Raw genomic sequence first — 22,121 nt, 5'->3', positions numbered from 1 at the left:
TGTGTGGCATGATTCCATTTGTTTGGAATAATATGATTATAGGATTATATACGCTCATAAAACATATTTTAAAACATAATAGTGCTATACTTCTGGGGAGTGGTTGCTGGGTGAAATTTGGGTAAGAGAAGGAAGACTGAAGGGAAACGTTTACTATTTACTTCACACAGCATAGTTCGATTGTTCAAAAAGTATCTATTTTAAATTACTATGGCACAATTTGCAGAGATGTGGATGGACCTAGAGATTGTCATACAGAGTGAAGGAAGTCAGAAAGAGAAAATCAAATTATCGCTTATATGTGGAATATAAAAAAATGGTACAGGTGAACTTATTTGTGAAGCAGAAATAGAGTCACAGATGTAGAGAACAAACTTATGGTTACCAAGGGGGGAAGGGGAAGTGGGAGGAAGAGGGAGATTGGGACTGACATATAAACACTACTATGCATAAAATAGATAACTAATGAGAACCTAGTGTATAGCACAGGGAACTCTACTCAATGCTCTGTGGTGACCTAAACGGGAAGGAAATCTAAAAAAGAGTGGATATATGTATATGTATAACTGATTCACTTTGCTGCATAGCAGAAACTCACATAACATTGTAAAGCAACTATACTCTAATAAAAATTAATTTTATAAAGAAGAAAGAAAAAAAAGGTAAAAAAATTAAGCCAAAAAAAGAATTTACTATGGCACAAGACACCACAAATAAAGCAAAAAGAAATGACAAGCTGGTGGAAGATATTTACAACATGACAAATGGTTAACAGCTTTAATATGTAATTAGCTGTTACAAATCATTAAGAAAAAGATGGCGGTAAATGACAACAGCAGCTAAGATTTACATAGCAATTACTGTGTGCAGGTTTTTACTTATTTAACAACCCCACGATATGTGTACTATTATTACCCCCATCTTATAGACAGGGACATGGAGACACAAAGAGGTTAAGTCACTTGCCCAAGTTTGTTAAAAATAACAAGTGATATAGTGCACAGATTCAAATACAGGCAGCCTGACTCCAGAATCTATACTGCCTCTTAATAGACTGATGGGCATGGGATACAAAAAGACAATTCATTAGAGAGGGAAAAAAATGGCCAATAAGCCCCAGTGTTAAATCTCATAATAGCACCCTTTAAAGTATCAGATTGCAAGGAATAATTACATTGGTAGTGAGTATAGGAGGAAAAAAACACCTCTCTGTCACATACCAGATAGGAAGGAAAAGTAGTATATTCTTTATGTATCAAAATTTATCAATATTTATATTTTTTATAGTTACATATAAAATTTATACATTCTTTGGCTCCGCAAGTCTATTTCCAGGAATTTATTGAGAAAATAGCTGGATAAAAGAACCAAGATATATATACAAGGATTTCCACTGTAGAGTGAAAATTTGGAATACACACACACACACACACACACACACATGTCACCTATATATTTAATACATTATACATGTATATATAAATTGTATACATACCCACACATATACACAGAAACACTGATTATTTCTAGATTAAGAAAAAACCTGCACTTGTATTATTTGCTTCTTAAATACTTTGCACATATTACTTTTATAACCAGAAAATGATAATGGTAATTTTCATACATACACACATACATTAGAAGCTTCCAGAGTTGAGAGACCAATTTGTGCATGTGTGAGCCAGCTGCAAAGAGGTGCACAGACTTCCTGACCTTTGGATGCTAAGAGCAAAAGCGCTAGAGTTTGGTGATGCACAAAAGCAACCAGGAAATAACCTAGTTCCTTGAAATCTGAATGCCTTTGTGACAAGCAAGCAATAATATTTTATAAGTATTTGAAGTATCCCCACCACCCCATCCTACCCTGTCCTTCTCAGGAGGCCTGAGCCCACTAGGGAAGCCCTCAATCCTGCAGTACAGGTTCTAGATTCTGCACAGGTGGGTGGCGATGGCCACCTCCATGCCTGCCCTGAGTTCTGCAGCTGTCAGAGAGAGAGGTCTGCAGGAGATGTACTGTTGCAGATTTGGGGCAACTGTGTGCTTTGGGTTAGAATCTAATCTTGACCTATGGGCTCAAGATCAGAACTACATGGCTTTTAGCTTAAAGAAGAAATTTTATTTAAAATCTATTTTATAAAGAACAGAAACTATTTCAGTAAAATCATTATTCTACTATTTTAGTAAAAAATCTCAGATGTGAAGGAAGCTTTCAAAATGGCAAAACCTATTTTCAAGTTTAGAAAATATTCTGCTATCATATGAAAAGTTCTCTTTTTGTTTTAGTTCAGGGGTCTGCAAAATCTTCTGTAAAGAGCCAAATACATATTTTAGGCTTTGCATACCTCAGGGTCTCTACTGCATCTACTCAACTCTGCCATCACAGCAGGAAAGCAAACAGACAGTACGTAAACAAACATTCACAGATGTATTTATTTACAAAAATAAGTGGTGGGCTGCCTCAGGCTGTCGTTTGCTGACCTCTCTTTTAGATTATCAATTTTAGAAGTGGTCTATTGTATTATATCTTTTTTCTCCCACCATTTACGTTACTTAGGTTGAGAGGCTTCTGAAGTTATCTTCTGTGGAGCAGTATGTACAGTCTTTCTCCCAAGAAATGAGATGTGTCTAAATGCCAGTTCATTGTACTGGGCTCGGTCATTCTCAAATCTCAGCAAAGATACGGGGACATGCACCTCTCATAGCTGTTCTCCCTCCTTAGAGCAGCTACATGACTATAACAGCTGCCATTTCCCTCCTGCCATATTCCCAGCTCCCTCTAACACACACACACACAGCTCAATATTGGACCCTATCCTTTAGTTTAAGGGAAAATGTATATAACTCTACGGTATGGAGATTTAAAAATGACTCAGAAGAGCTGTATATAAACAAGATGACAGAATGTGTATGTTTTTGTGACTCAGGATGTGGGTGCAAGTTCATGTCTGTATTTTGTTGACAAAACAGCACAGTGGGTTCATCCTACCTCTCTACAGAGACCCAAAGAGTTACTAGGAATTCCGACACTGCAATGCCTACTACACACCAGAGACCACCTCTCAAAAGAAAGAAGTGGTTAAGCTAATGTTCTCCAACCTGATTCTTCCCATTTAAACAGTATAAACACTGGGAGAAAATTAGTTTGCTTAAAAAATAAGTAGTATGTGTGGAGAAGAATTAGGAATGAAAAAAAAAAAGCTGTCAAGTACCCTGAGCCCTAATTTGGTAATCTGTTGATCCTGATGATGCTTGAGAATGCGAACAAGCAGAAAACGCAGAAAGTTCACATTTCTTCTGCCACTATTAATTATGATTCAAACAATAAATACTTACTGAGAATCTACTAAATGCCAGGCATTGTGCTAAGTGTTTAGAAATCTAGACACTGTGTTATTTTCTTTTTAAAACTGCCTATTAATAGAATATAATGAATTTGAGTCATAGACACAGGTGGGAATTTTATACATGAGTCATCCAGGTACCCTAATATTTTAGTAGGTGAACAACACTCATGAAGGTTCTGATTTGAGCTAACAAATCCTTTTTTTACAATGAGTAGGCTTCTAGCTAATGAATTTGCTAGTAGTCTCTTTCCTTCCCAGATATGACATATACTATATGTTTAAGAGCACATACTTAGAAGATGGTTTAGTAACATTAATCTGTCCATTAGGAAGAAGTCCTAAGAACTGCTGAATTCATTCTACAATCCCTTATGAGCACAGCCTCCAAATGAAGGCTCTGGCTCTGATTCAACATGGCAGAGAAATGCTGCTGCCTGGAGGAGCGTATGAGCAAACCCCTGAGAACTGAGCTACTTACAGTGAAAGGGTGGTAGGGGGGACCGGGGGGAGCTCCTCGGGGCCCTGCTGGCGGAGGCAGCATGGACAGTCCTGTTGAAAAGATGCCAAGTGCGCTGAGGTTCAACCCCGGGATCAGATTGGCTTGTTGCTGGGAATAAAAATGGAGAAAAAGTTGAGGGGAGGAGACCTGAGAGGTCCAGCTTGCCTGGGTCAACCTCCATCTCTTGCCTGGGTGGCACCAGGGTCTCCTAATGAATCAGCTCCGCCCAGGCCCCGTGGGCCTCTTCCTCACCGTGTTGCAGGGGTGAGCTCTCCAGACCTCAACCTGACTGTGGCTTCCCTTCAAAGGTTCTCTGCTGCCTTGAGAGTGTCTACACATCTTAACACAGCAAGCAAGGCTCTTCCTGGGGACCCAGGCCACCTCACCAGCATCTCTCCTGCTAACCCTTTACCTCCACTCTGCCCGGTCGTCCTCCTCTCTCTCCTCTGGACCCCCCCCCCCCCCCAACACTGTCTACCTTGCAAGAAATGTGCTTCTCTCCCTCCTCACCTGGCTACATCCTACTCGTCATGTGGGTTTCACCTGAGCTTAGGTGTCCCCTCTTCGAGGAAGCCTTCTCTCACCCCAAAGGCCTCAGCTCAAGGTGCTCTCCTAACATGCCCACGTTTCCTTACAACAGCAGGCATCACATGGTATCTGAATGGCCTGTGTAGCTGCCTCTCCCCTTTTTAGACCACAGTTTCCTTATAGACAGAGACTGTCCTATTTAGTGCTGTGAGCTCAGTGCCTGGTACATAGTAAGTACTCAATAAATATTTGCTGGATGAATATGTTTAAAACATATTAGATTAATAGTTTTTCCTAACTCTATCCAGGGAAAGATCAGACCCTTCACTAAGATACCACTTATGTAAACTCCATTATCCATATTCAGAATGGTTCACAACCTTGGCTTCTTTACCATTTAGTTGCCAGCTTCATGATCATCTCACTTGCTAATTTCACATTTAAATATGGGGATGCTCACATAGGCTGCCCCTTCAGAGGCAGAGGAATGATGCAGCGCCCACCCTGGCCTGTATCCAACCTGTCCCACCACTGCCCCCTGAACGCTAAGCAAAGCTCTAACATTTTCTCTTTTCTTATCTGTGGCTCTAGGGTCACCCAGTAAGTTGTCTTCTTTTAGAATGTCTGGAATAGGAGAGCTAAGATCCTTGACCTTGATCCCATTCATGTATAAGATTTAGTAGTTCTGTTATTCACCTATCAATGCATGACTTTAGCCCAGACATGAATGAACCTAAGTGATATATATGCTCAGGGGAAGATGTCTGGAGCACCCAGACCCTTTGCAGCATTTCCAGGTGTTCATGGAAAGAGCTGTTTATCATAAGATATCAAGATCCCCAAAGAAGAAAATGAGATCAGCAGATGATACTTTCACAGACAAATACACACAAACAGGGGAGAAGTTCACACTGAAGTCTTCTCCTCGTTGTGCCTCGTAATTATGATGTGACAAGGGCTACTAAGGGGGGATTTGGGGTGAGGTGGGAGAGAGAGTACTGACCTGAGTAAGAAGGTCCTGTGGAAAGTGCTGCAGTGAGGAAACTGGGGCTGCGTTTAACCTACCTAGTCCTTCGTCAACATTTATTCTTCTGTGAAATGTTATATACAAAGTCTGGGATTTTCTTCAAAGTCATCCAAGGTGGGTGGGGATATGGATAAAGGTTCAGATGAAACAAAACAGGCCATGAGTTGGTAACTGTTGAAGTTGGATTATGGGCATATGAGAGCTTATCATAGTATCCTTTCCTGTTTTGTATATGTTAAAAAAATCACTACCATAAAAAATGAAAAAATTTACTCCTCTGAGCTGAGTTTGTGCTTTGATTGACGGACAAATATTTTTAAGATTTCTGAATGAACTTTAGAATGGTGTCTCTCCATTAAAAAGTTGGAACTAGTAGTAGTAACAGGAAGAACAAACTCAAATCAGTCTGCTAGAAGTATTAGAGCTGAGGTGGATGACAACGTTTACTGGGCGTAAATACATCAGGGACTTCCTTGGTGGCGCAGTGGTTAAGAATCCGCCTGCCAATGCAGGGGACACGGCTTTGATCCCTGGTCCGGGAAGATCCCACATGCCATGGAGCAACTAAGCCTGTGCACCACAACTAATGAGCCCGTGCTCTACAGCCTGTGAGCCACAACTACTGAGCCCGAGTGCCGCAACTACGGAAGCCCGTGCACCCTAGGGCCTGCGTGCCGCAACTACTGAGCCCGTGTGCCACAACTACTAAAGCCTGCACGCCTAGAGCCCGTGCTCCACAACAAGAGAAGCCACCACAATGAGAAGCCCACGCACCACAACAAAGAGCAGCCCCCGCTTGCCACAACTAGAGAAAGCCCGCACGCAGCAACGAAGACCCAATGCAGCCAAAAATAAATAAAATTTAAAAATAAATTAATTAAAAAAATAAAAGAACAGATCAGTGAGAGATGAAAATCAGAAGTTATTTTTAAAGTATGTACTTTTAAAATTGGAAAATAGGGGAAAAAAATCCCACTTTTCTAACATACCAGCTATTTTGATTTTTATATATAGCCTTCCAGGCATTTTGACCCATATTATTTTACATAATTATAACCCTAGTTATATATACTTTTATATATTCTTTTAATTAACAATACATCATAAGCAATTCCTCATTTTAAAATCTTCCAAGTTGTGATTTCGTTGACTCCATACTATTTTGTCCAGTGCACTTATCATAATTTACTAGTTCGTTTCCTGATTATTCTAATGCCCTTGCCCCAAGAAGACATGAATAACTCTGCATACCTATTCTAAAGTGCTTCTTCACTTTCTGAATGGCAATTATGCTTAGAGAGGCTTGGGTCCTGCCTGAAAATACATGTGAAAACCAGTGGAGAAGAAAGCAGTAGGCACTTACATTAACAGCCAGCATATCATTTTCAAAGGCCTCACGCAGCTTCTTCATAATCTCTATTTCAGCATTGGCACAGGCCTCAACTGTGCCCTTCACAGTGATGGTTCTTTCAGGGTTGTATATGCTCAAATCCTGTAAGCTGGCCACCAGGAAAAAGAGAGAAATTTCCTTTTTTCAAAAGGAAAAATAAAATCCCAGAAGGATCACAAACAAGTCTTGGTGGAGGAGACAGGGAGAAGACACCACACGCTGTGGCACAGAATATCTGCCATCTTATCTCAAATCTTTGTAGTGACTTAGATCAAATCCACAGTAGAAAATGTTTGACTGGTAACTATTTATGTATTTGTTTTGATGGTGTTGAATATAACCATATCACTTATGATTACATTCCCACTTTCAAGCAGATGAATGAGTTGGATATATCAAAATGCTCAAATTCTCCATTATTGGGCACAATTAATCTGAACAAGAGGCTTACGATGAGATTGTTATCTTGGTCCCTGTCTCGTGTTCAATTTTCTTCAAATTTCTGCCTTCTTTTCCAATCAGTCTTCCAACCAAGCCATTGTGGGCCAAGATCTTCAGAGGAATCTCTTCAGCTCTAAAAGACACAAGCCACATTTTAACATTTAAGGTGAACACAACGGTTGCCTCCCAAGAGCTATTACCCTCCTTGTTTCTTACAAATAGAAGCCATTTCTGTTCAGGTACCAAGTGGCCATGGGCTTTATGAGATGCTGGGTCCTTCACTAACTCTGGTGCGTGAATTCTGATTAACACACGCCAAATCATGGTAATTATACTCCCTTGTTGTGATTGGTTGGAAATGGGTCCATGAGAGAGATCTGGCCAACTAGGTATGAGAATTAAGTCTGTTGGGTGATTTCAGGAAGGTTCTCCTTGCTCTTAAAAAAGGCACAATGGATAATGACATCAGTCAGATGGTAGACTAGGAAGCTACAGGCCCTCCTACTCCCACTGAGACACCAAGTTGACAACAAAAGATAGGCTAGACTATCTCTCTAAGAACTCTAGAGATCAGGTGAGAAGCTACAGCACCCAGGCTTTTATAAAACCAAAAAGGGATTCAAGTAAAAGGAGTAGGAAATTTTGTGGCGTTTGGCATGCCTTTCATGCTCCTTCCCCTACACAGTATAGCAAGGGGAAACTGGGAGGAAATCCTCCATACCAGGGATCCTCCCCTGGGACAGAAACAAAAAACTGGACCATGATTCCCACGTTCTGGCTTGCCTGGGAGCTGCCCGAGTGATTGGTTTCTGTCTCGCCTGACTTAGAGTTGACAAGCCTGGTGCCAGAGTCTGGAAGCTGCTGAAAACAGAGGTGAACTGTTAGAGCTGCAGTTCCATAGTCAGAAGCCAGAGGGTGAAAGAGATCAGAAATGGTTTGAGAGGTCCTAGAACCTCCAGCCAGACTGATTAGTGACGATCTTCTCCTGAACAAAGCCAGTATGCAAAGACTGTGAGAGGTGTTTTTTTTTCAAATGCTCAAATCGCAGCAAAAAGTTATAAGGCATATAAAGAAATGGAAACATGGCCTAATCAAAGGATCAAAATAAAACTCCAGAAACTGACCCTAAAGAAATGCAGATCTATGAGCTACCTGACAAAGACTTTAAAATAGTGATCATAAAGATACTCAATAACCTAAAAGAGAACACAGACAACTAAATGAAATCAGGAAGATGATGCATGAATGAAGTGAGAATATCAACAAAGAAAAAGAAACTATTAAAAAACCTAACAGAAATAACAGAACTGAAAAATACAATAACTGAACTGAAATATTCATTAAAAGGGTTCAACAGCACACATGATCAGGCAGAAGACAGAATCAGCAAACTTGAAGATCAGTCATGTGAAATCATCAAATGAGAGGAGAAGAAACAAAAGAGAATTTTTAAAAAGTGGAGAAAGGGACTTCCCTGGTGGCACAGTGGTTAAGAATCCACCTGCCAATGCAGGGGACACAGGTTCGATCCCTGGTCCGGGAAGATCCCACATGCTGCGGAGCAACTAAGCCTGTGCACCACAACTACTGAGCCTGCGCTCTAGTGCCTATGTGCCACAACTACTGAAACCCGTGCACCCTACAGCCCGCGTGCCGCAACTACTGAAGCCCGCGTGCCTAGAGCCCGTGCTCCACAACAAGAGAAGCCTGTGCACCGCAATGAAGAATAGCCCCTGCTCACCGCAACTAGAGAAAGCCCGCACGCTGCAAGGGAGACCCAACGCAGCCAAAAAAAATAAATAAATAAAGTGGAGAAAGGCTAAGGGACTTACGGAACATTATCAAGTGGATCAAAATACATGTCATTGGAATCCCAGAAGGAGAAGAGAGAGATGGTGCAGAGAGCTTATTCAAAGAAAACAGGCAGAAAACTTTCTAAATCTGAGACAACAAATGGACATACTGATTCAAGAAGCTCCAAGAACATCCAAGCGGGATAAACCAAAAGAGAATTCCATTGAGATACATTATAACCCAAGTGTCTAAAGTCAAAGAGAAAATCTTGAAAGCAGCAAAGTGATTAGTAACATATGAGGAAATCTCCATAAGATTATGGATGGATTTCTCAGCAGAAATTTTGCAGGCCAGAAATGAATGGGATGACATATTCAAAGCACTGAAAGAAAAAACTATCAGGCTTCCCTGGTGGCGCAGTGGTTGAGAGTCCGCCTGCCGATGCAGGGGACGCGGGTTCGTACCCTGGTCCGGGAAGATCCCACATGCCGCGGAGCGGCTGGGTCCGTGAGCCATGGCCGCTGAGCCTGCGCGTCCGGAGCCTGTGCTCCGCAACGGGAGAGGCCACAACAGTGAGAGACCTGCGTACCACAAACAAACAAACAAACAAAACAACTATCAACCAAGAATACTGCATCTAGCAAACTTTGAAAATGATGGGGAAATTAATACTTTTCCAGATAAACAAAAGCTAAAGGAGTTCATTACTATCAGATCAGCTCTACAAGAAATGCTAAAGGGAGTCCTTTAAGTTAAAATGAAAAGATGGTTCAACATATGAAAATTAATCAATATAATATACCACATTAACTGAATGAAGGACAAAACCCACATGATCATCTCAATTGATACAGAAAAAGCATTTGATAAAATTTAACAACTTTCCATGATTAATAACACCCAACAATTTAGGAACAGAAGGAAACTACCTCAACATAATAAAGACCACTTGTGAAAAGCCCACAGTGAACATCATATTTAATGGTGAAAAACTGAAAGGTTTTCCTCTAAGATCAGGAACAAAACAAAGATGCCCTCAGTATTTCTATGTAACATACTATTAGAAGTCCTATCCAGAGCAAGTAGCTAAGGAAAAAAAATAAAAGACATCTAAGTTGGAGAGGAAGAGGTAACATTATCTCTGTTCACAGATGATATGATCTTATATGTAGAAAACAAAGATTCCACAAGAAAACTGTTAGAACTAATAAACTAATTCAGCAACACTGTAGGCTATAAAATCAACATACAAAGAACAGTAGTGTTTCTATACACTAACAATGAACAATACGAAAAGGAAATTAATTCCATTTATAATAGCATCATAAAGAATAAAGTATTGAGGAATAAGCCTAATTAAAGAAGTAAAAGACTTACACACTGAAAACTATAAAACAACGCTGAAAGAAATTAAAGACAGAAATCAATGGAAAGACATCCCGGATGCCTGGACTGGAAGACCTAAAGTTGTTCAGATGTCCACACCACCCAAAACAATCTACAGATTTGATGTAATCCCTATCAAAATCCCAATGGCAACTTTTGCAGAAACAGAAAAACTCATTGTAAAAATTTATATGGAGGGGCTTCCCTGGTGGTGCAGTGGTTAAGAATCCGCCTGCCAATGCAGGGGACACAGGTTTGAGGCCTGGTCTGGGAAGATCCCACATGCCATGGAGCAACTAAGCCCGTGTACCACAACTACTGAGCCCATGTGCCACAACTAGTGAAGCCTGCATGCCTAGAGCCTGCGCTCTGTAACAAGAGAAGCCACTGCAATGAGAAGCCTGCGCACCGCGACGAAGAGTAGCCCCCGCTCACCACAACTAGAGAAAGCCCACACACAGCAACAAAGACCCAATGCAGCCAAAAATAAATAAAGTAAATAAATTTATTAAAAAAAATTCATATGGAATCTCAAGGGACCCTGAATAATCAAAACAAGTTTGAAAAAGAACTCACATTTCCTGATTTCAAAACATATTGTATAGCTATGGTAATCAAAACAGTATGGTACTGGTATCAAGACAGAAAAATAAACCAAGAGGAAAGAATAGAGATCCCAGAAATAAATCCTTGCATATATGGTCAAATGATCTTCGACAAAGGTGCCAAGGCTACATCATGGGAAAAGGACAGTGTCTTCGAAAATTAACTTTGGAAAACTTGCAAAAGAATGCAGCTGGGGGCTTCCCTGGTGGTGCAGTGGTTGAGAGTCCGCCTGCCGATGCAGGGGACATGGCTTCGTGCCCTGGTCCAGGAAGATCCCACATGCCGCAGAGCGGCTGGGCCCGTGAGCCATGGCCGCTGAGCCTGAGCATCCGGAGCCTGTGCTCCGCAACGGGAGGGGAAAAAAAAGAAAAGGGCCCGCGTACCAAAACAAAAAAAAAAAAAAAAAAAAGAATGCAGTTGGACCCTTATTTCATATACAAAAATTAACTCAAAAGAGATTAAAGACCTAAATGTAAAACCTGAAAGTACAATTTTCCTAGAAGAAAACAAAGGAGCAAAGCTTCACGATAGTGAACTTGGCTACTGTTTTTTGGATATAACACTAAAGCTCAGTTGACAAAAGCAAAATTAACAAATGGGACTACACCAAACCTAAAAACTTTTGTGCATCAAAGGACACACTCAACAAAATGAAAAGACAACCTATGAAATGGAAGTAAGTATCTGCAAATCATATATCTGATAAGGATGTGGAGAAGTCTGAACTCTTGTGAAAGGCTAGTGGGATTGTAAAATGGTGCAACTGGTATGGAAAACAGGTTCCTCAAAAAATTGGAAATAGAACTACTGTATGATCCAGCAATCTCACTTCTTGGTATATATCCAAAAGAATTGAAAGCAGGGTCTCAAAGAGATATTTCAAAACAGCACTATTCATATAGCCAAGAGGTAGAAGCAACCCAAATCTCCATCAATGGATAAATGAATAAACAAAATGTGGTATACACACACAATGGAATATTATTCAGCCTTAAAAAAGGAAATCCTACAACATGAATTCATTTTGAGGTCATTATGTTAAGTGAAATAAGCCAGTCACAAAAAGACAAATACTGTATGATTTCACTTATCTGAGTTCTCTAAAATAGTCAAATTCGCAGAACCAGAAAATAGAATGGTAGCTACCAGAGGCTGGAGGGAGAGGGAAAAGGGGAGTTGTTGTTTAACAGGCACAGAGTTTCAGTTTTGTAAGATGATAAAGTTCTGGAGATCTGTTTCACAATAATGTGAATATACTTAACACTACTGAACTGTACCCTTAAAAATGGTTAAGATGATAAATTTTATGATAGGTGTTTTTTTGTTTGTTTTTTTTTACAATAAAAAAAGTTCAAAAAAAAAGGGCGGGGTGGGGGGACAAGGAGAGGATGCCTTCTCTTTCAACTTTTAAATAGTTTTCTGTGGGGATCCAAGGTCTGAAATCACTTCAGTCATCTTGTCATCATCAGGGGAGTATCAGACACCCTGAAGAAGGTAAAGCAGAAAGAAAAGTCATGGGCCTTTTAGTCTATGATTCAACTGACCTTTCAGTCACTCTCACATAATAAGGACTTCTAATTACGTGACATCATAATTGTTTCTTATTGCTTAAGCCACTTGTTATGTTTTCTGTTACTTGAGACCAAAAGCATTGAACAGATGCATTACTACTGCTTCAAAATACATGGATGTTTGAAGAAGCTCCACTAGAATGTGACTTACAGAGGGCAGGGTTTTTTTGTCAGCTTTGTCCACTGGCACATAGAACAGTGCCTGACAGACAGTATGTACTCAATAAATATTTGGTAAATGAATAGAAAGAAAGTTTAGAATCCCTATTCTCCTCCATCCTCCACCTCCTACTCATCTTCCTCACAGCTCAGCTTAAATGTCACTTACACAGGGAGGCCTTCTCTGAAATCCTCAAATCTCTTCTTGCCCCCTAAAACCTTGATTAGGGCCTCCAGTTACCTGCAGTTGTTTTCCACTGTAGCACCTCTCATAGCTGTGCTTAATTACTTACTGGTATAATTATTTGTTTAGCAGATGTCTCTCCCACTGGATAAAAAAAGGAACTGGATCTTGTTCAGGGCTGTAGCCTCAACCCAGCACAGTGCTCAGCAAGGTGCCACACTCAAAAAAAAAGTATTTCAAAGACAGTCAAATTCTATCTTGGCTCTACACGAATACTTTAAGAATCCAATTTATACATCAGTCTTTTTGGTTCTTCAGAATATTGTCAGATGCTTACACCTAGCTCAAAGGACCAAGGAGGGTAACATTTATAAAATTCTCAATAACTTAGATGAGGGAGGGGCTTCTTCAAATTAAGACACAGCATGTGGGGGGTTTCAAAAGCCCCAAATAGTAAATAATTAGTTAAGTGAAATGTTAGAGTCCCTTACGAAATCTAAGAATAGATTTGCAACGTTTTTCTTTTAGGAACTACTTTCATCTTCTTGGTTTTGGAACACTATTCTTTGACATTGTTTGCTAAATCAGTTTTATATTCAATTCATCCCTCACTGCTTCTTTTTTTTTTTTTTTTTTGCGGTACGTGGGCCTCTCACTGTTGTGGCCGCTCCCGTTGCGGAGCACAGGCTCCGGACGCGCAGGCTCAGCGGCCATGGCTCATGGGCCCAGCCACTCCACGGCATGTGGGATCTTCCCGGACCGGGGCATGAACCCGTGTCCCCTGCCTTGGCAGGCGGACTCTCAACCACTGTGCCACCAGGGAAGCCCCCTCACTGCTTCTTTATTAAAACTGCCACACATGCCTGTAAGTGGATTTTGCCAAACAAACATACAGCCTTTTTTATTATATTGCCTATTCCGTTACCATTAATTTGTTTATAATACAAATTAATAAATTTGTATTACTAAATTATACAAGTTACTAAGAACTGTATTTGTCATTCAAATTGGTACAACACTCAGGAATCCTAAGAAATATTTTGTAAAAGAAATGGACAGGGGGAGAGAGAAAAACAAAGAAGAATGAAGTAGCCACTCAGATACCAGTTTCTACTATTTAAGGAAACATAATCCAATTTTAAGAGTGCAAGTGGCTTAGGAGCATGGTGACAAACCCCTTTTCCAGCATAGTAAATGATGGTTTTGACAACAATGTATTTTCTGTATCTGCCCAGTCCAATATGATAGCCATTAGCCATACATGCGATTATTTAAGTCTGAATGGATTAAAATAAAATATTCAGTTCCTCCATTGCACTAGTCACATTTCAAGCACTCAACAGGAACACATGGCTAGTGGCTATCGTATTGAACAGTGCAGATACAGAACATTTCCATCACTGCATGGCCCTGGACAGCACAGGTCTATACGTTCCTACCAATAATTATTACCAGTGAGTGATGGAAGCATTAGGCTCACCAAGAGAAACATACAAGTAGAGAAGCAGCCATGTTATAAACATAAAAGATCTATTTCCCACCGTATTCTCTTTAGGAACAAATTTCTGAAAAATAATCCTTCCCCTGCTCTCTTTACTAAGAAATAGATTTACAGCTTTTTAAAACTTTCCTGGGTTAAATGAATGACAACCTAATCTTTTTTTCTGCTGAGTGGTCTGTGCATTGCATGCAAACTTACAGTTTGGTCTCATCAGCCTCTTTCTGCATGATTTCGAGAATCATGCGGCATGCTTCAGAGGTTCCCTCTGGGGTGGCATGGATGGTGACAGGCTTCTCTGCAGCCCCAGAGTTCTCCTTTCTATGGATGTCTACCCTGCAGGAAAAGAATCAGGAGCCATAGCACAGCGTCATCTGGGACTGGATCCTAGTCCCAAGAATGCGTCGCACTGGCCAATGTACAGCAAGGACACAGACAGACCAGGAAGTGTCATGAGCACGTTTGCAACCAATGCCATTCTCCAAGAAGGCGGCAAGCGGTGCAGGAGGTCTTGTGCCAAACCCAAATTCTCGGCACCTCCACTGAGAAGGGAATCTTTCTTACAGGAGTGCCACTGGGCAAAGGCACCAAGGCAACGTGGTAATGAAGCCAGTTTGGTCAATGAAGTATGTTGTGTAGTCTTTCCAATGATCTTAGAAGTGAAGAGTAAAGTGAGCGGGATAATACTGCACGTTGGCACAGTGCCGGTCTCTGAACTGATTGCAGCTTTTAAAAGCCATATGTTAATCCAACTCCACCAAATTCAAGCAAGCTTTATGTATCTGAGTATGGACAGAAAACAGAGGCATGCCCTTTCTCTGCCTAAGTTTCTGGTTTCCTTGCCACCGGCAGCCTGCCTTCTTCCAGGCTCTTAAAAACTAATGGCTCAAAAGCTCGATGACTTTATCAGACTTCTTTGGGTACTTGTGGCTCTATTTGTTTTTAACTTTCAAAATCACATAATTGATTGTATCCTTTTTTACTCTGGCTGTCAGAAAGCCCAAATCCAAGTCTCTGGCCTATTTCTAAAAAAATGGGCACACACTTTGAGAACTAACTCACTTGTATTTAAACTTGCTGCATTTTTTTAAATGATTTTTTTTTAGTTACTTTATTTTATTTTTTGGACACACTGCGCGGCATGCGGGATCTTAGTTCCCCTACCAGGGATTGAACCCAGCGCCCCCTGCAATGGAAGCGTGGAGTCTTAACCACTGGACCGCCAGGGAAGTCCCTAACCTTGCTGCATTTATAAAGCCACTTTAAATAATCTTTGGAACAAAAAGACATACAAATAAAAATCACTTTCTCAGTGAAGAAAACTTGGGAAAAAAGGGGACTGATTTTAAAATAAAGGAAACACCACATAGTATTTGCCCCCTGTACTATCTCATCATTTCACTCCTATGATTTTAAACTCTGGGACTCATATAAGTGTCCATTATTTGGAAGTAACTCATTCACTTTGCAGAAAACAGTATTTTCTCTTTCAGGTTACAAGACACTCAATAACCTGAATAAAATGCACTAGGCATGTAAATAACAAATATTTGTCAGTAATTTGGTGCTTTGTAATTTAAGTGCTTTGTAATTTCCTTCAATCTGCCTGACTGTCCTAATTCTCACAATACTCCTGGCTTACAGAAGAAGCAATTGGTGCTCAGAGACCTGAACATTTTTTCTAAGATCATATAGCTATTAAGTGGTAAAACTTGAACAAGGGTCTTTGTTTTCAAGACCTGTGCTTTGTTCATTACATCATGCTGTGGTCTTATGAACACACAAAACTCAGCAACCTCACAAGTCACTTTATCCACTACAACTCCTACTACCAATTCAGTCTCCTTAAACAGAAAACTAAACATAAGACTAATGTACTTTATTTATTGCTCAATGTAACAGTGACTCACCCATTTCCTTTATGTAGCTATTTGCGAGACTCCCTAGGTGGTCTCAAAGAATGACTACCACCCAGGGCTCTGACGCAGGAGAGGAGGCAAGAGCTAAGATACGCGGGTTCTAGGGTCCCGTAACGTTCAGCCCCATACCTCTGTTGTTTTAAAAACATGTAGATGTATTCACAGGTATCAGATAGCTTATGAGAACAATTCTTGACTGTGAGGTCATTAGTACCTTGTTTATGAACTATTAGTGTTTCAGGGTATGACCTTTAGGTCACTGGCATGAAAGCTCATTAAAGCCCCTGGGCTTTGTGTTAGTCTGTTAGTAGTTCCATTTAAAGAAGCCATAGTCCCATACAGCACAGCCCCCCGCTGCTGATGCAAGCAATAGCAACCTGGGAATGGCCGGGACCCACCAGCACTCAGGGGACCCCTCAGAAGGAAGCAAAGGAAGCCCCGGAGGCACGTACCGGGACTGGGTCTGCTTAGTGATGTTCTTTATGGTCAAGCCCTCCTTTCCGATGATGGCACCAACAAACTGGGTGGGGACCAGGATCCGCAGCGGGAAATCAATCTGTCTGGCCTGAGAAGAGCCCCCAGGGGCATGGCCTTGCTCCCGGGAAGAGTGGTCCCCACGCTGGGCTCGCTGAGGGGGCGAAGGGGAGCTCACCTCTTCATCCGGGATGTAGGAAATCTTGAAGGAGTAGTTCTCAAACTGATGCCCGCTTAGCTTCTCGATGGCTCTGAAATGCAGCAGGGGCAAGTGAGCTTTGTTAGAGAACAGTGTTGGAGAAGACCCCCCAGGGTCAATGGACCGGTTCATTCACTCTCCTTTACTAGTTGCCTACGTGAGTGCCGTCCTCGGCACTAAGGATGCAGCGGTGAGCAAGACACGTGCCGTCTCTGCTCCCTCAGGGCTTGTGGTTAACAAATTAAACACGTAATTACAACGTGCAGGCCTGGTCAGACTTGATATACAATGTGCCAGTCTGCTTTTTTTCACCACTCAAGGCTGTATCCCCATCATCAAAAACTCTTTGTAAAATATTGGCATAAAATTGTCCTTTTTTAAAAATTTTAATTGTAATACAGTTATTACTGAAAATTCAGAAGTAGATAAGCACAAATAAGAAAAACATCCTAGCCCATCCTATAGCTTTCTTAAATATAAATATATTATTATGTATACAAATGGATTAATACCATACATACTACTTTATAACCTTTAAAAACAGTTAATACTCTAAACAGTTTTCCAAATGATTAAATACCCTGCAATTTAGTTTTTACTGGCTGTTTAACATTCTATTGATTTGCCATCATTTTTGCAACTGATTCGCTATTGTTTTATATATATATATATATATATATATATATATATGTTTCTAATCTTTTACTACTGCATACAGTATTGTCATGGGCATCTTTGCAACTACAACTTTGCAAACAGGACGACAAATTCCTAATGGAATTGCTGGGTCAGAGAGTAGGCAGAATTCTAACATTTTAAGTCATTATTGCTCAGTATCCTTCTGGAAAGGTTTCAACATGTACTATCCCATAGCAGTTAAGAGAGCACTTGTTTCCTTGAATCCTCAGAAGTACAAAGTATTATGATTTTAAAAGACTTATCAATTTGATAAATCCCACTGTTGCATCTTAACAACTATACATAAGTGCAACCATTTTTTCACGTGTCTTTGGCAGCATGTGAAAAAATGAACCCTCTTCTACAAGGTTATTGTTTAGGGTTTACGAATTTATTACAAAGCAGCACTTTTTGAATTCAATAAAAGCAACAAAGTAATATCATGTACAGAGGGCCTACCTAAGAAGCAGATGGACAAGAACTGTAAAGGTTCAGTTGTTGGTATATGTATCCTGCTTACATACGTGTGCAAAAGTCAACAGCAAATGACTACTGCCTTTTTCAATGCAACATTAACATTTTGAAAACCAGTGGTATGAGAATGGGTTAACCATGTATTCATGGGTGTGGCAACCTTGAAAAAGAAATAAAAGTATAATCCTGGGACATGTAACCAATACAGATGTTATGCCACATGTGACCATAATTCTAGTTACAATGACCTGACAGGCACTTCATGGACCCTCTACAAAAAGGAACTTGTTTTTGTTGTTGTTGTTTTTTAAAAAAATTCAGTCCCATGTGTGTTAACAGCCAAGCTCACAATTAACCAACACTGAAGAAATGTAGCCATGAGTGGGATTAGGAGGTGAATATGAGTAGGAAAAAGAACCTGAGCCAGGTGCTCTTTGATGAACCACTCCTAGATGACAATGTTCCCTTAGGCTGATGTCACTAAGGTGGATCCCTCTTTTAATATTCATAGAGGGAAAATGAGGTTTCAGCATCCATTCAATGAGTTTGGACAGAAGTGGGCTTGGGCTTCTTCCTCATGGTGCATGGAGGAAGCTCCAGGTGGAAGTGGCTCCTAGTGGCCATCAAAGCAGACTCTAGTGGACACAATGTCACAGACGTGGTGCCCTCTATTCCTGACTATATCAAGATGCAGCTCCCACCTCGGTTTTGATGCCAAGGCTCAACATTTTTCAAGATAAAAATCTCTGTACAATCAACAAACAGACACTCTGGTATAAATGCCCTGGGGCTCCACTGATGTGTCAAAGTTCTGCATCTTTTCAGAAAAGGTTTATAAATACAGGACTCAATGGAATTCAAAGACAAGCTCCACTCCCCCCCCCACGCCCAAATTTGAAGGGAAATAAGCCCAAATCCACTTACGTTTTTGCTTCTTCTCTTGTTGCATATGTGACGTTGACAACGGCAGTTTCTGTGTCTGTGTTGACTAGGAAAGAAGCAAAAACTACATTGTCATAGAAAAAAAAAAAGCTGCCACCATCTGGCTAATGTAAATAAACTTATTTAGAGAAAAATGCACAAAAAAAGTCACTGCCCTATCTCTTAGAGTTACTTGAATCTCTATCTTTATTCATGCGCATTCATAGGAATTTGTAATCAACTGTATATACACATTTGTAATCAATTGTATATACAACTCAAAACTACATTTTCACTAATTTTATCAACACTTTTGCACATGTATATGTATATGCACATTTTCTTTGGATTTTTCATTTTTAATGCCTTCATAAAATTGCAGCAAATAAATGTGCCATGACTTTTGCCTAACCATTCCTTAATTGTTGACAAATGGGTTATTCCCAGTATTTGCTATTCTGACTAGTGTTGATAAAAATCACCACTGTTGCAAATATCACTTGATTTGTGTTCTTCTGAATTATTTTTTTTAGGGTAATTTGGAAAGAAAATAATTGGTAAAAGAACATAATGCTTTTTAATGATTGTTTTCAGATTATTCTCCTAAAAGTTTGTATCAATTTATTGTACCACTATGAGTTTTGTTATAATTTGCACTTATTTAAAAATAACTGGATATATGTATAAAATAATAAGAAAGTATTTTAATTTTAATTCTTCATTCATGGATAAGGTTGAACTATTACTATTTTTGTTCCCCTCTGATAGACCTCCTTGACTGACTGTGTGAGTTAAATCTAGTAACTGTGTACAATGAATAAAGAAAGTTGACAATTCCAACCCACTTGACTGAAGAGAACACACAAATTCTAAGAGTGGTTAATAAGGGATCACTCTTGTGAGTTGCTTTATCTTGGTTCATAATTGCTTGCCTCTTCTTCCAAAGTCAGACATAAAAAATGAATTCAAACAGCAAGACAAAACTTTCTCAATCTAAGTCAGTAAACTTAAACCAAAAATACTGGTTTCCCCAAAACCAGTAAACATAACTAAATCACATCCTCCCCCACTAAAACATTTAAGCTATTGGGAGACTTGGAATTAACAACATTAAGGTGAGGATAATTCAAGAAAACCACAGTAGAGGTGCTTTTCAAAATAATAATAAAACCCTATAGTGCAGGGATCCTTAATCTTTTTTTATTATTATTATTATTTTTTGCAGTACACGGGCCTCTCACTGTTGTGGCCTCTCCCGTGGTGGAGCACAGGCTCCGGACGTGCAGGGCCTGTGGCCATGGCTTACAGGCCTAGCCGCTCCGCGGCATGTGGGATCTCCCCAGACTGGGGCACAAACCCGTGGTCCCCTGCATCGGCAGGCGGACTCTCAACCACTGCGCCACCAGGGAAGCCCTTTAATCTTTTTTTAAAAAAACATTTATTTATTTATTTGGCTGTGCTGGGTCTTAGCTGCGGCATGCAGGATCTTCGTTGTTGCATGCAGGCTCTTTGTTGAAGCACAGGGGATCTAGTTCCCTGACCACGGATCGAACTCAGGCCCCCTGCACTGGGAGCCTGGAGTCTTATCCACTGGACCACCAGGGAAGTCCTGGGATTCTTAATCTTGAATCCATGTTAGAGCTTCAGGAATTCTTTACTCACCCTCCCCACTTCCCTGCAAATACTCAAAATTGTGGGTACGTGGATTTTTCTGGCTTGTAATTTCCATATGATTCTCAAAAAGGTTAAAGACCACTGTTATCCAATAACTTCAAAGTAGCTGCAGCCCTTATGGGGAGGGGAGGCATAATCCTCAGGAAGGAACTGCCACTGAGATTTACGTGTCACCGGTGCTGAGCCCAGCCCTTGCCTTGGCCTGGGGGTATTCGTTTTGCTAATACACAGAGAGGTCCTCATAGTGCAAAATAGAGAATGTGCAGCCCACAACCATCCTCTTGCGGTGCTGACACACTGAATGCTACGAGGCCTCATATCTGCACTTCGTAGTGCTACAGATGAGGTTGAAGACTCCAAAACGGGAGAAAGGCTGGCTTTGAACCTCCCGAATAAAGCTATCCACTAGAAGTCTTAGATTCTCAGATTTTGTTCTACTCCTTAGTCATATTCTTTGTTCTTGAAAGACATCTGTCTTCAGGAAATCAGACCTGTGATTCTGGGAAAAACTGAGCTCCATTGAAATACTTTATTTCATTGGACATGAAAGCTCTCCTTAAAATCCTACTGAAAATGTTTTCCTGCTGAATCAGGAATCACCTATGAAACAGAACAAAACAACACCCCAGTACTTCTATCCCATAGCTGTGAGGCAGCTAGAAACTGGGTGCTCTCAGGGCACAGGTGCCATTGGAACTGTGAACTGCCCCCAGGGACCTGGAGTATTTCTTCCTTGCATGGCACTGTCCTAAGTTTAATAACATGGTCTTAGTAACTTCTACAGGTTCATGTCTGGAAGGTCATCCTGCCTACTAAATCCATTCCTTATTAGAATGTCTTCTTTTCCATTTGAGGGAAATAACAAGAACTGAGAAAACAGAATCCTTGTAAATCATGTCTTCCTTCTGAGCTCTTTCCCTTCACCTTTGGGTATGGGCAGTCAGCAGTATGAAACTGACTAATAATATTTTTAATATTCAGGAGTGGAGAGCATTTGAATAACTACTGCTTTAAAACTATTATATTAATTATACTGGCAGATAGAACAGACTGCATATGAGAAAATGGATTCTCTGTGATTTTTCCTAAGTGAACTTTAACGATTATGTATGACTCCATTGTCTGTAAATATTTATTCAGGTTCTCTCTGGGTGCCCCAACTATTCAGTGATACAGGAAGGGTAAATTTATTCTCCCCATTATACACATGTGGAAACTGAGCCAATAAGGTTAAGTGACTTTTACAAGGGCTCACAGTCAGTAAGTGACTGAATTCATAGTCTGCTTTCTAGGTCAGTGCAAAAATAATCTTTATCACATGTTACTGCCTGTCCTATCAGGAGCTTAGAATCTAC

General features: G+C 40.4%; 1 protein-coding gene across 6 annotated transcripts in view; it reads right to left on the bottom strand.

Moving 5' to 3' along the window:
- IGF2BP2 (insulin like growth factor 2 mRNA binding protein 2) overlaps nt 1–22,121 on the bottom strand; it is a 160,261-nt gene that overhangs the window by 19,326 nt on the left and 118,814 nt on the right. For 3 of the 6 annotated variants that reach the window (XM_027109634.1, XM_027109643.1, XM_027109659.1), the window contains 6 exons: nt 19,096–19,159; nt 16,799–17,071; nt 14,629–14,763; nt 7,240–7,362; nt 6,762–6,897; nt 3,823–3,951 (listed from right to left, as the gene is read on the bottom strand). In XM_027109634.1, coding sequence (XP_026965435.1) covers nt 3,823–3,951; nt 6,762–6,897; nt 7,240–7,362; nt 14,629–14,763; nt 16,799–17,071; nt 19,096–19,159 — 860 coding nt within the window. The remainder of the gene's footprint in view (nt 1–3,822; nt 3,952–6,761; nt 6,898–7,239; nt 7,363–14,628; nt 14,764–16,798; nt 17,072–19,095; nt 19,160–22,121) is intronic. The other 3 variants (XM_027109651.1, XM_027109668.1, XM_027109674.1) reach the window with 1 other exon arrangement.

Source organism: Aethalodelphis obliquidens, unplaced genomic scaffold (assembly GCF_003676395.1).
Source record: "Aethalodelphis obliquidens isolate GAN/ISIS:26980383/991018 unplaced genomic scaffold, ASM367639v1 scaffold1, whole genome shotgun sequence".
NCBI classification, from domain to species: Eukaryota; Metazoa; Chordata; class Mammalia; order Artiodactyla; family Delphinidae; genus Aethalodelphis; species Aethalodelphis obliquidens.
This window is presented reverse-complemented; position numbering and strand designations above follow the sequence as displayed.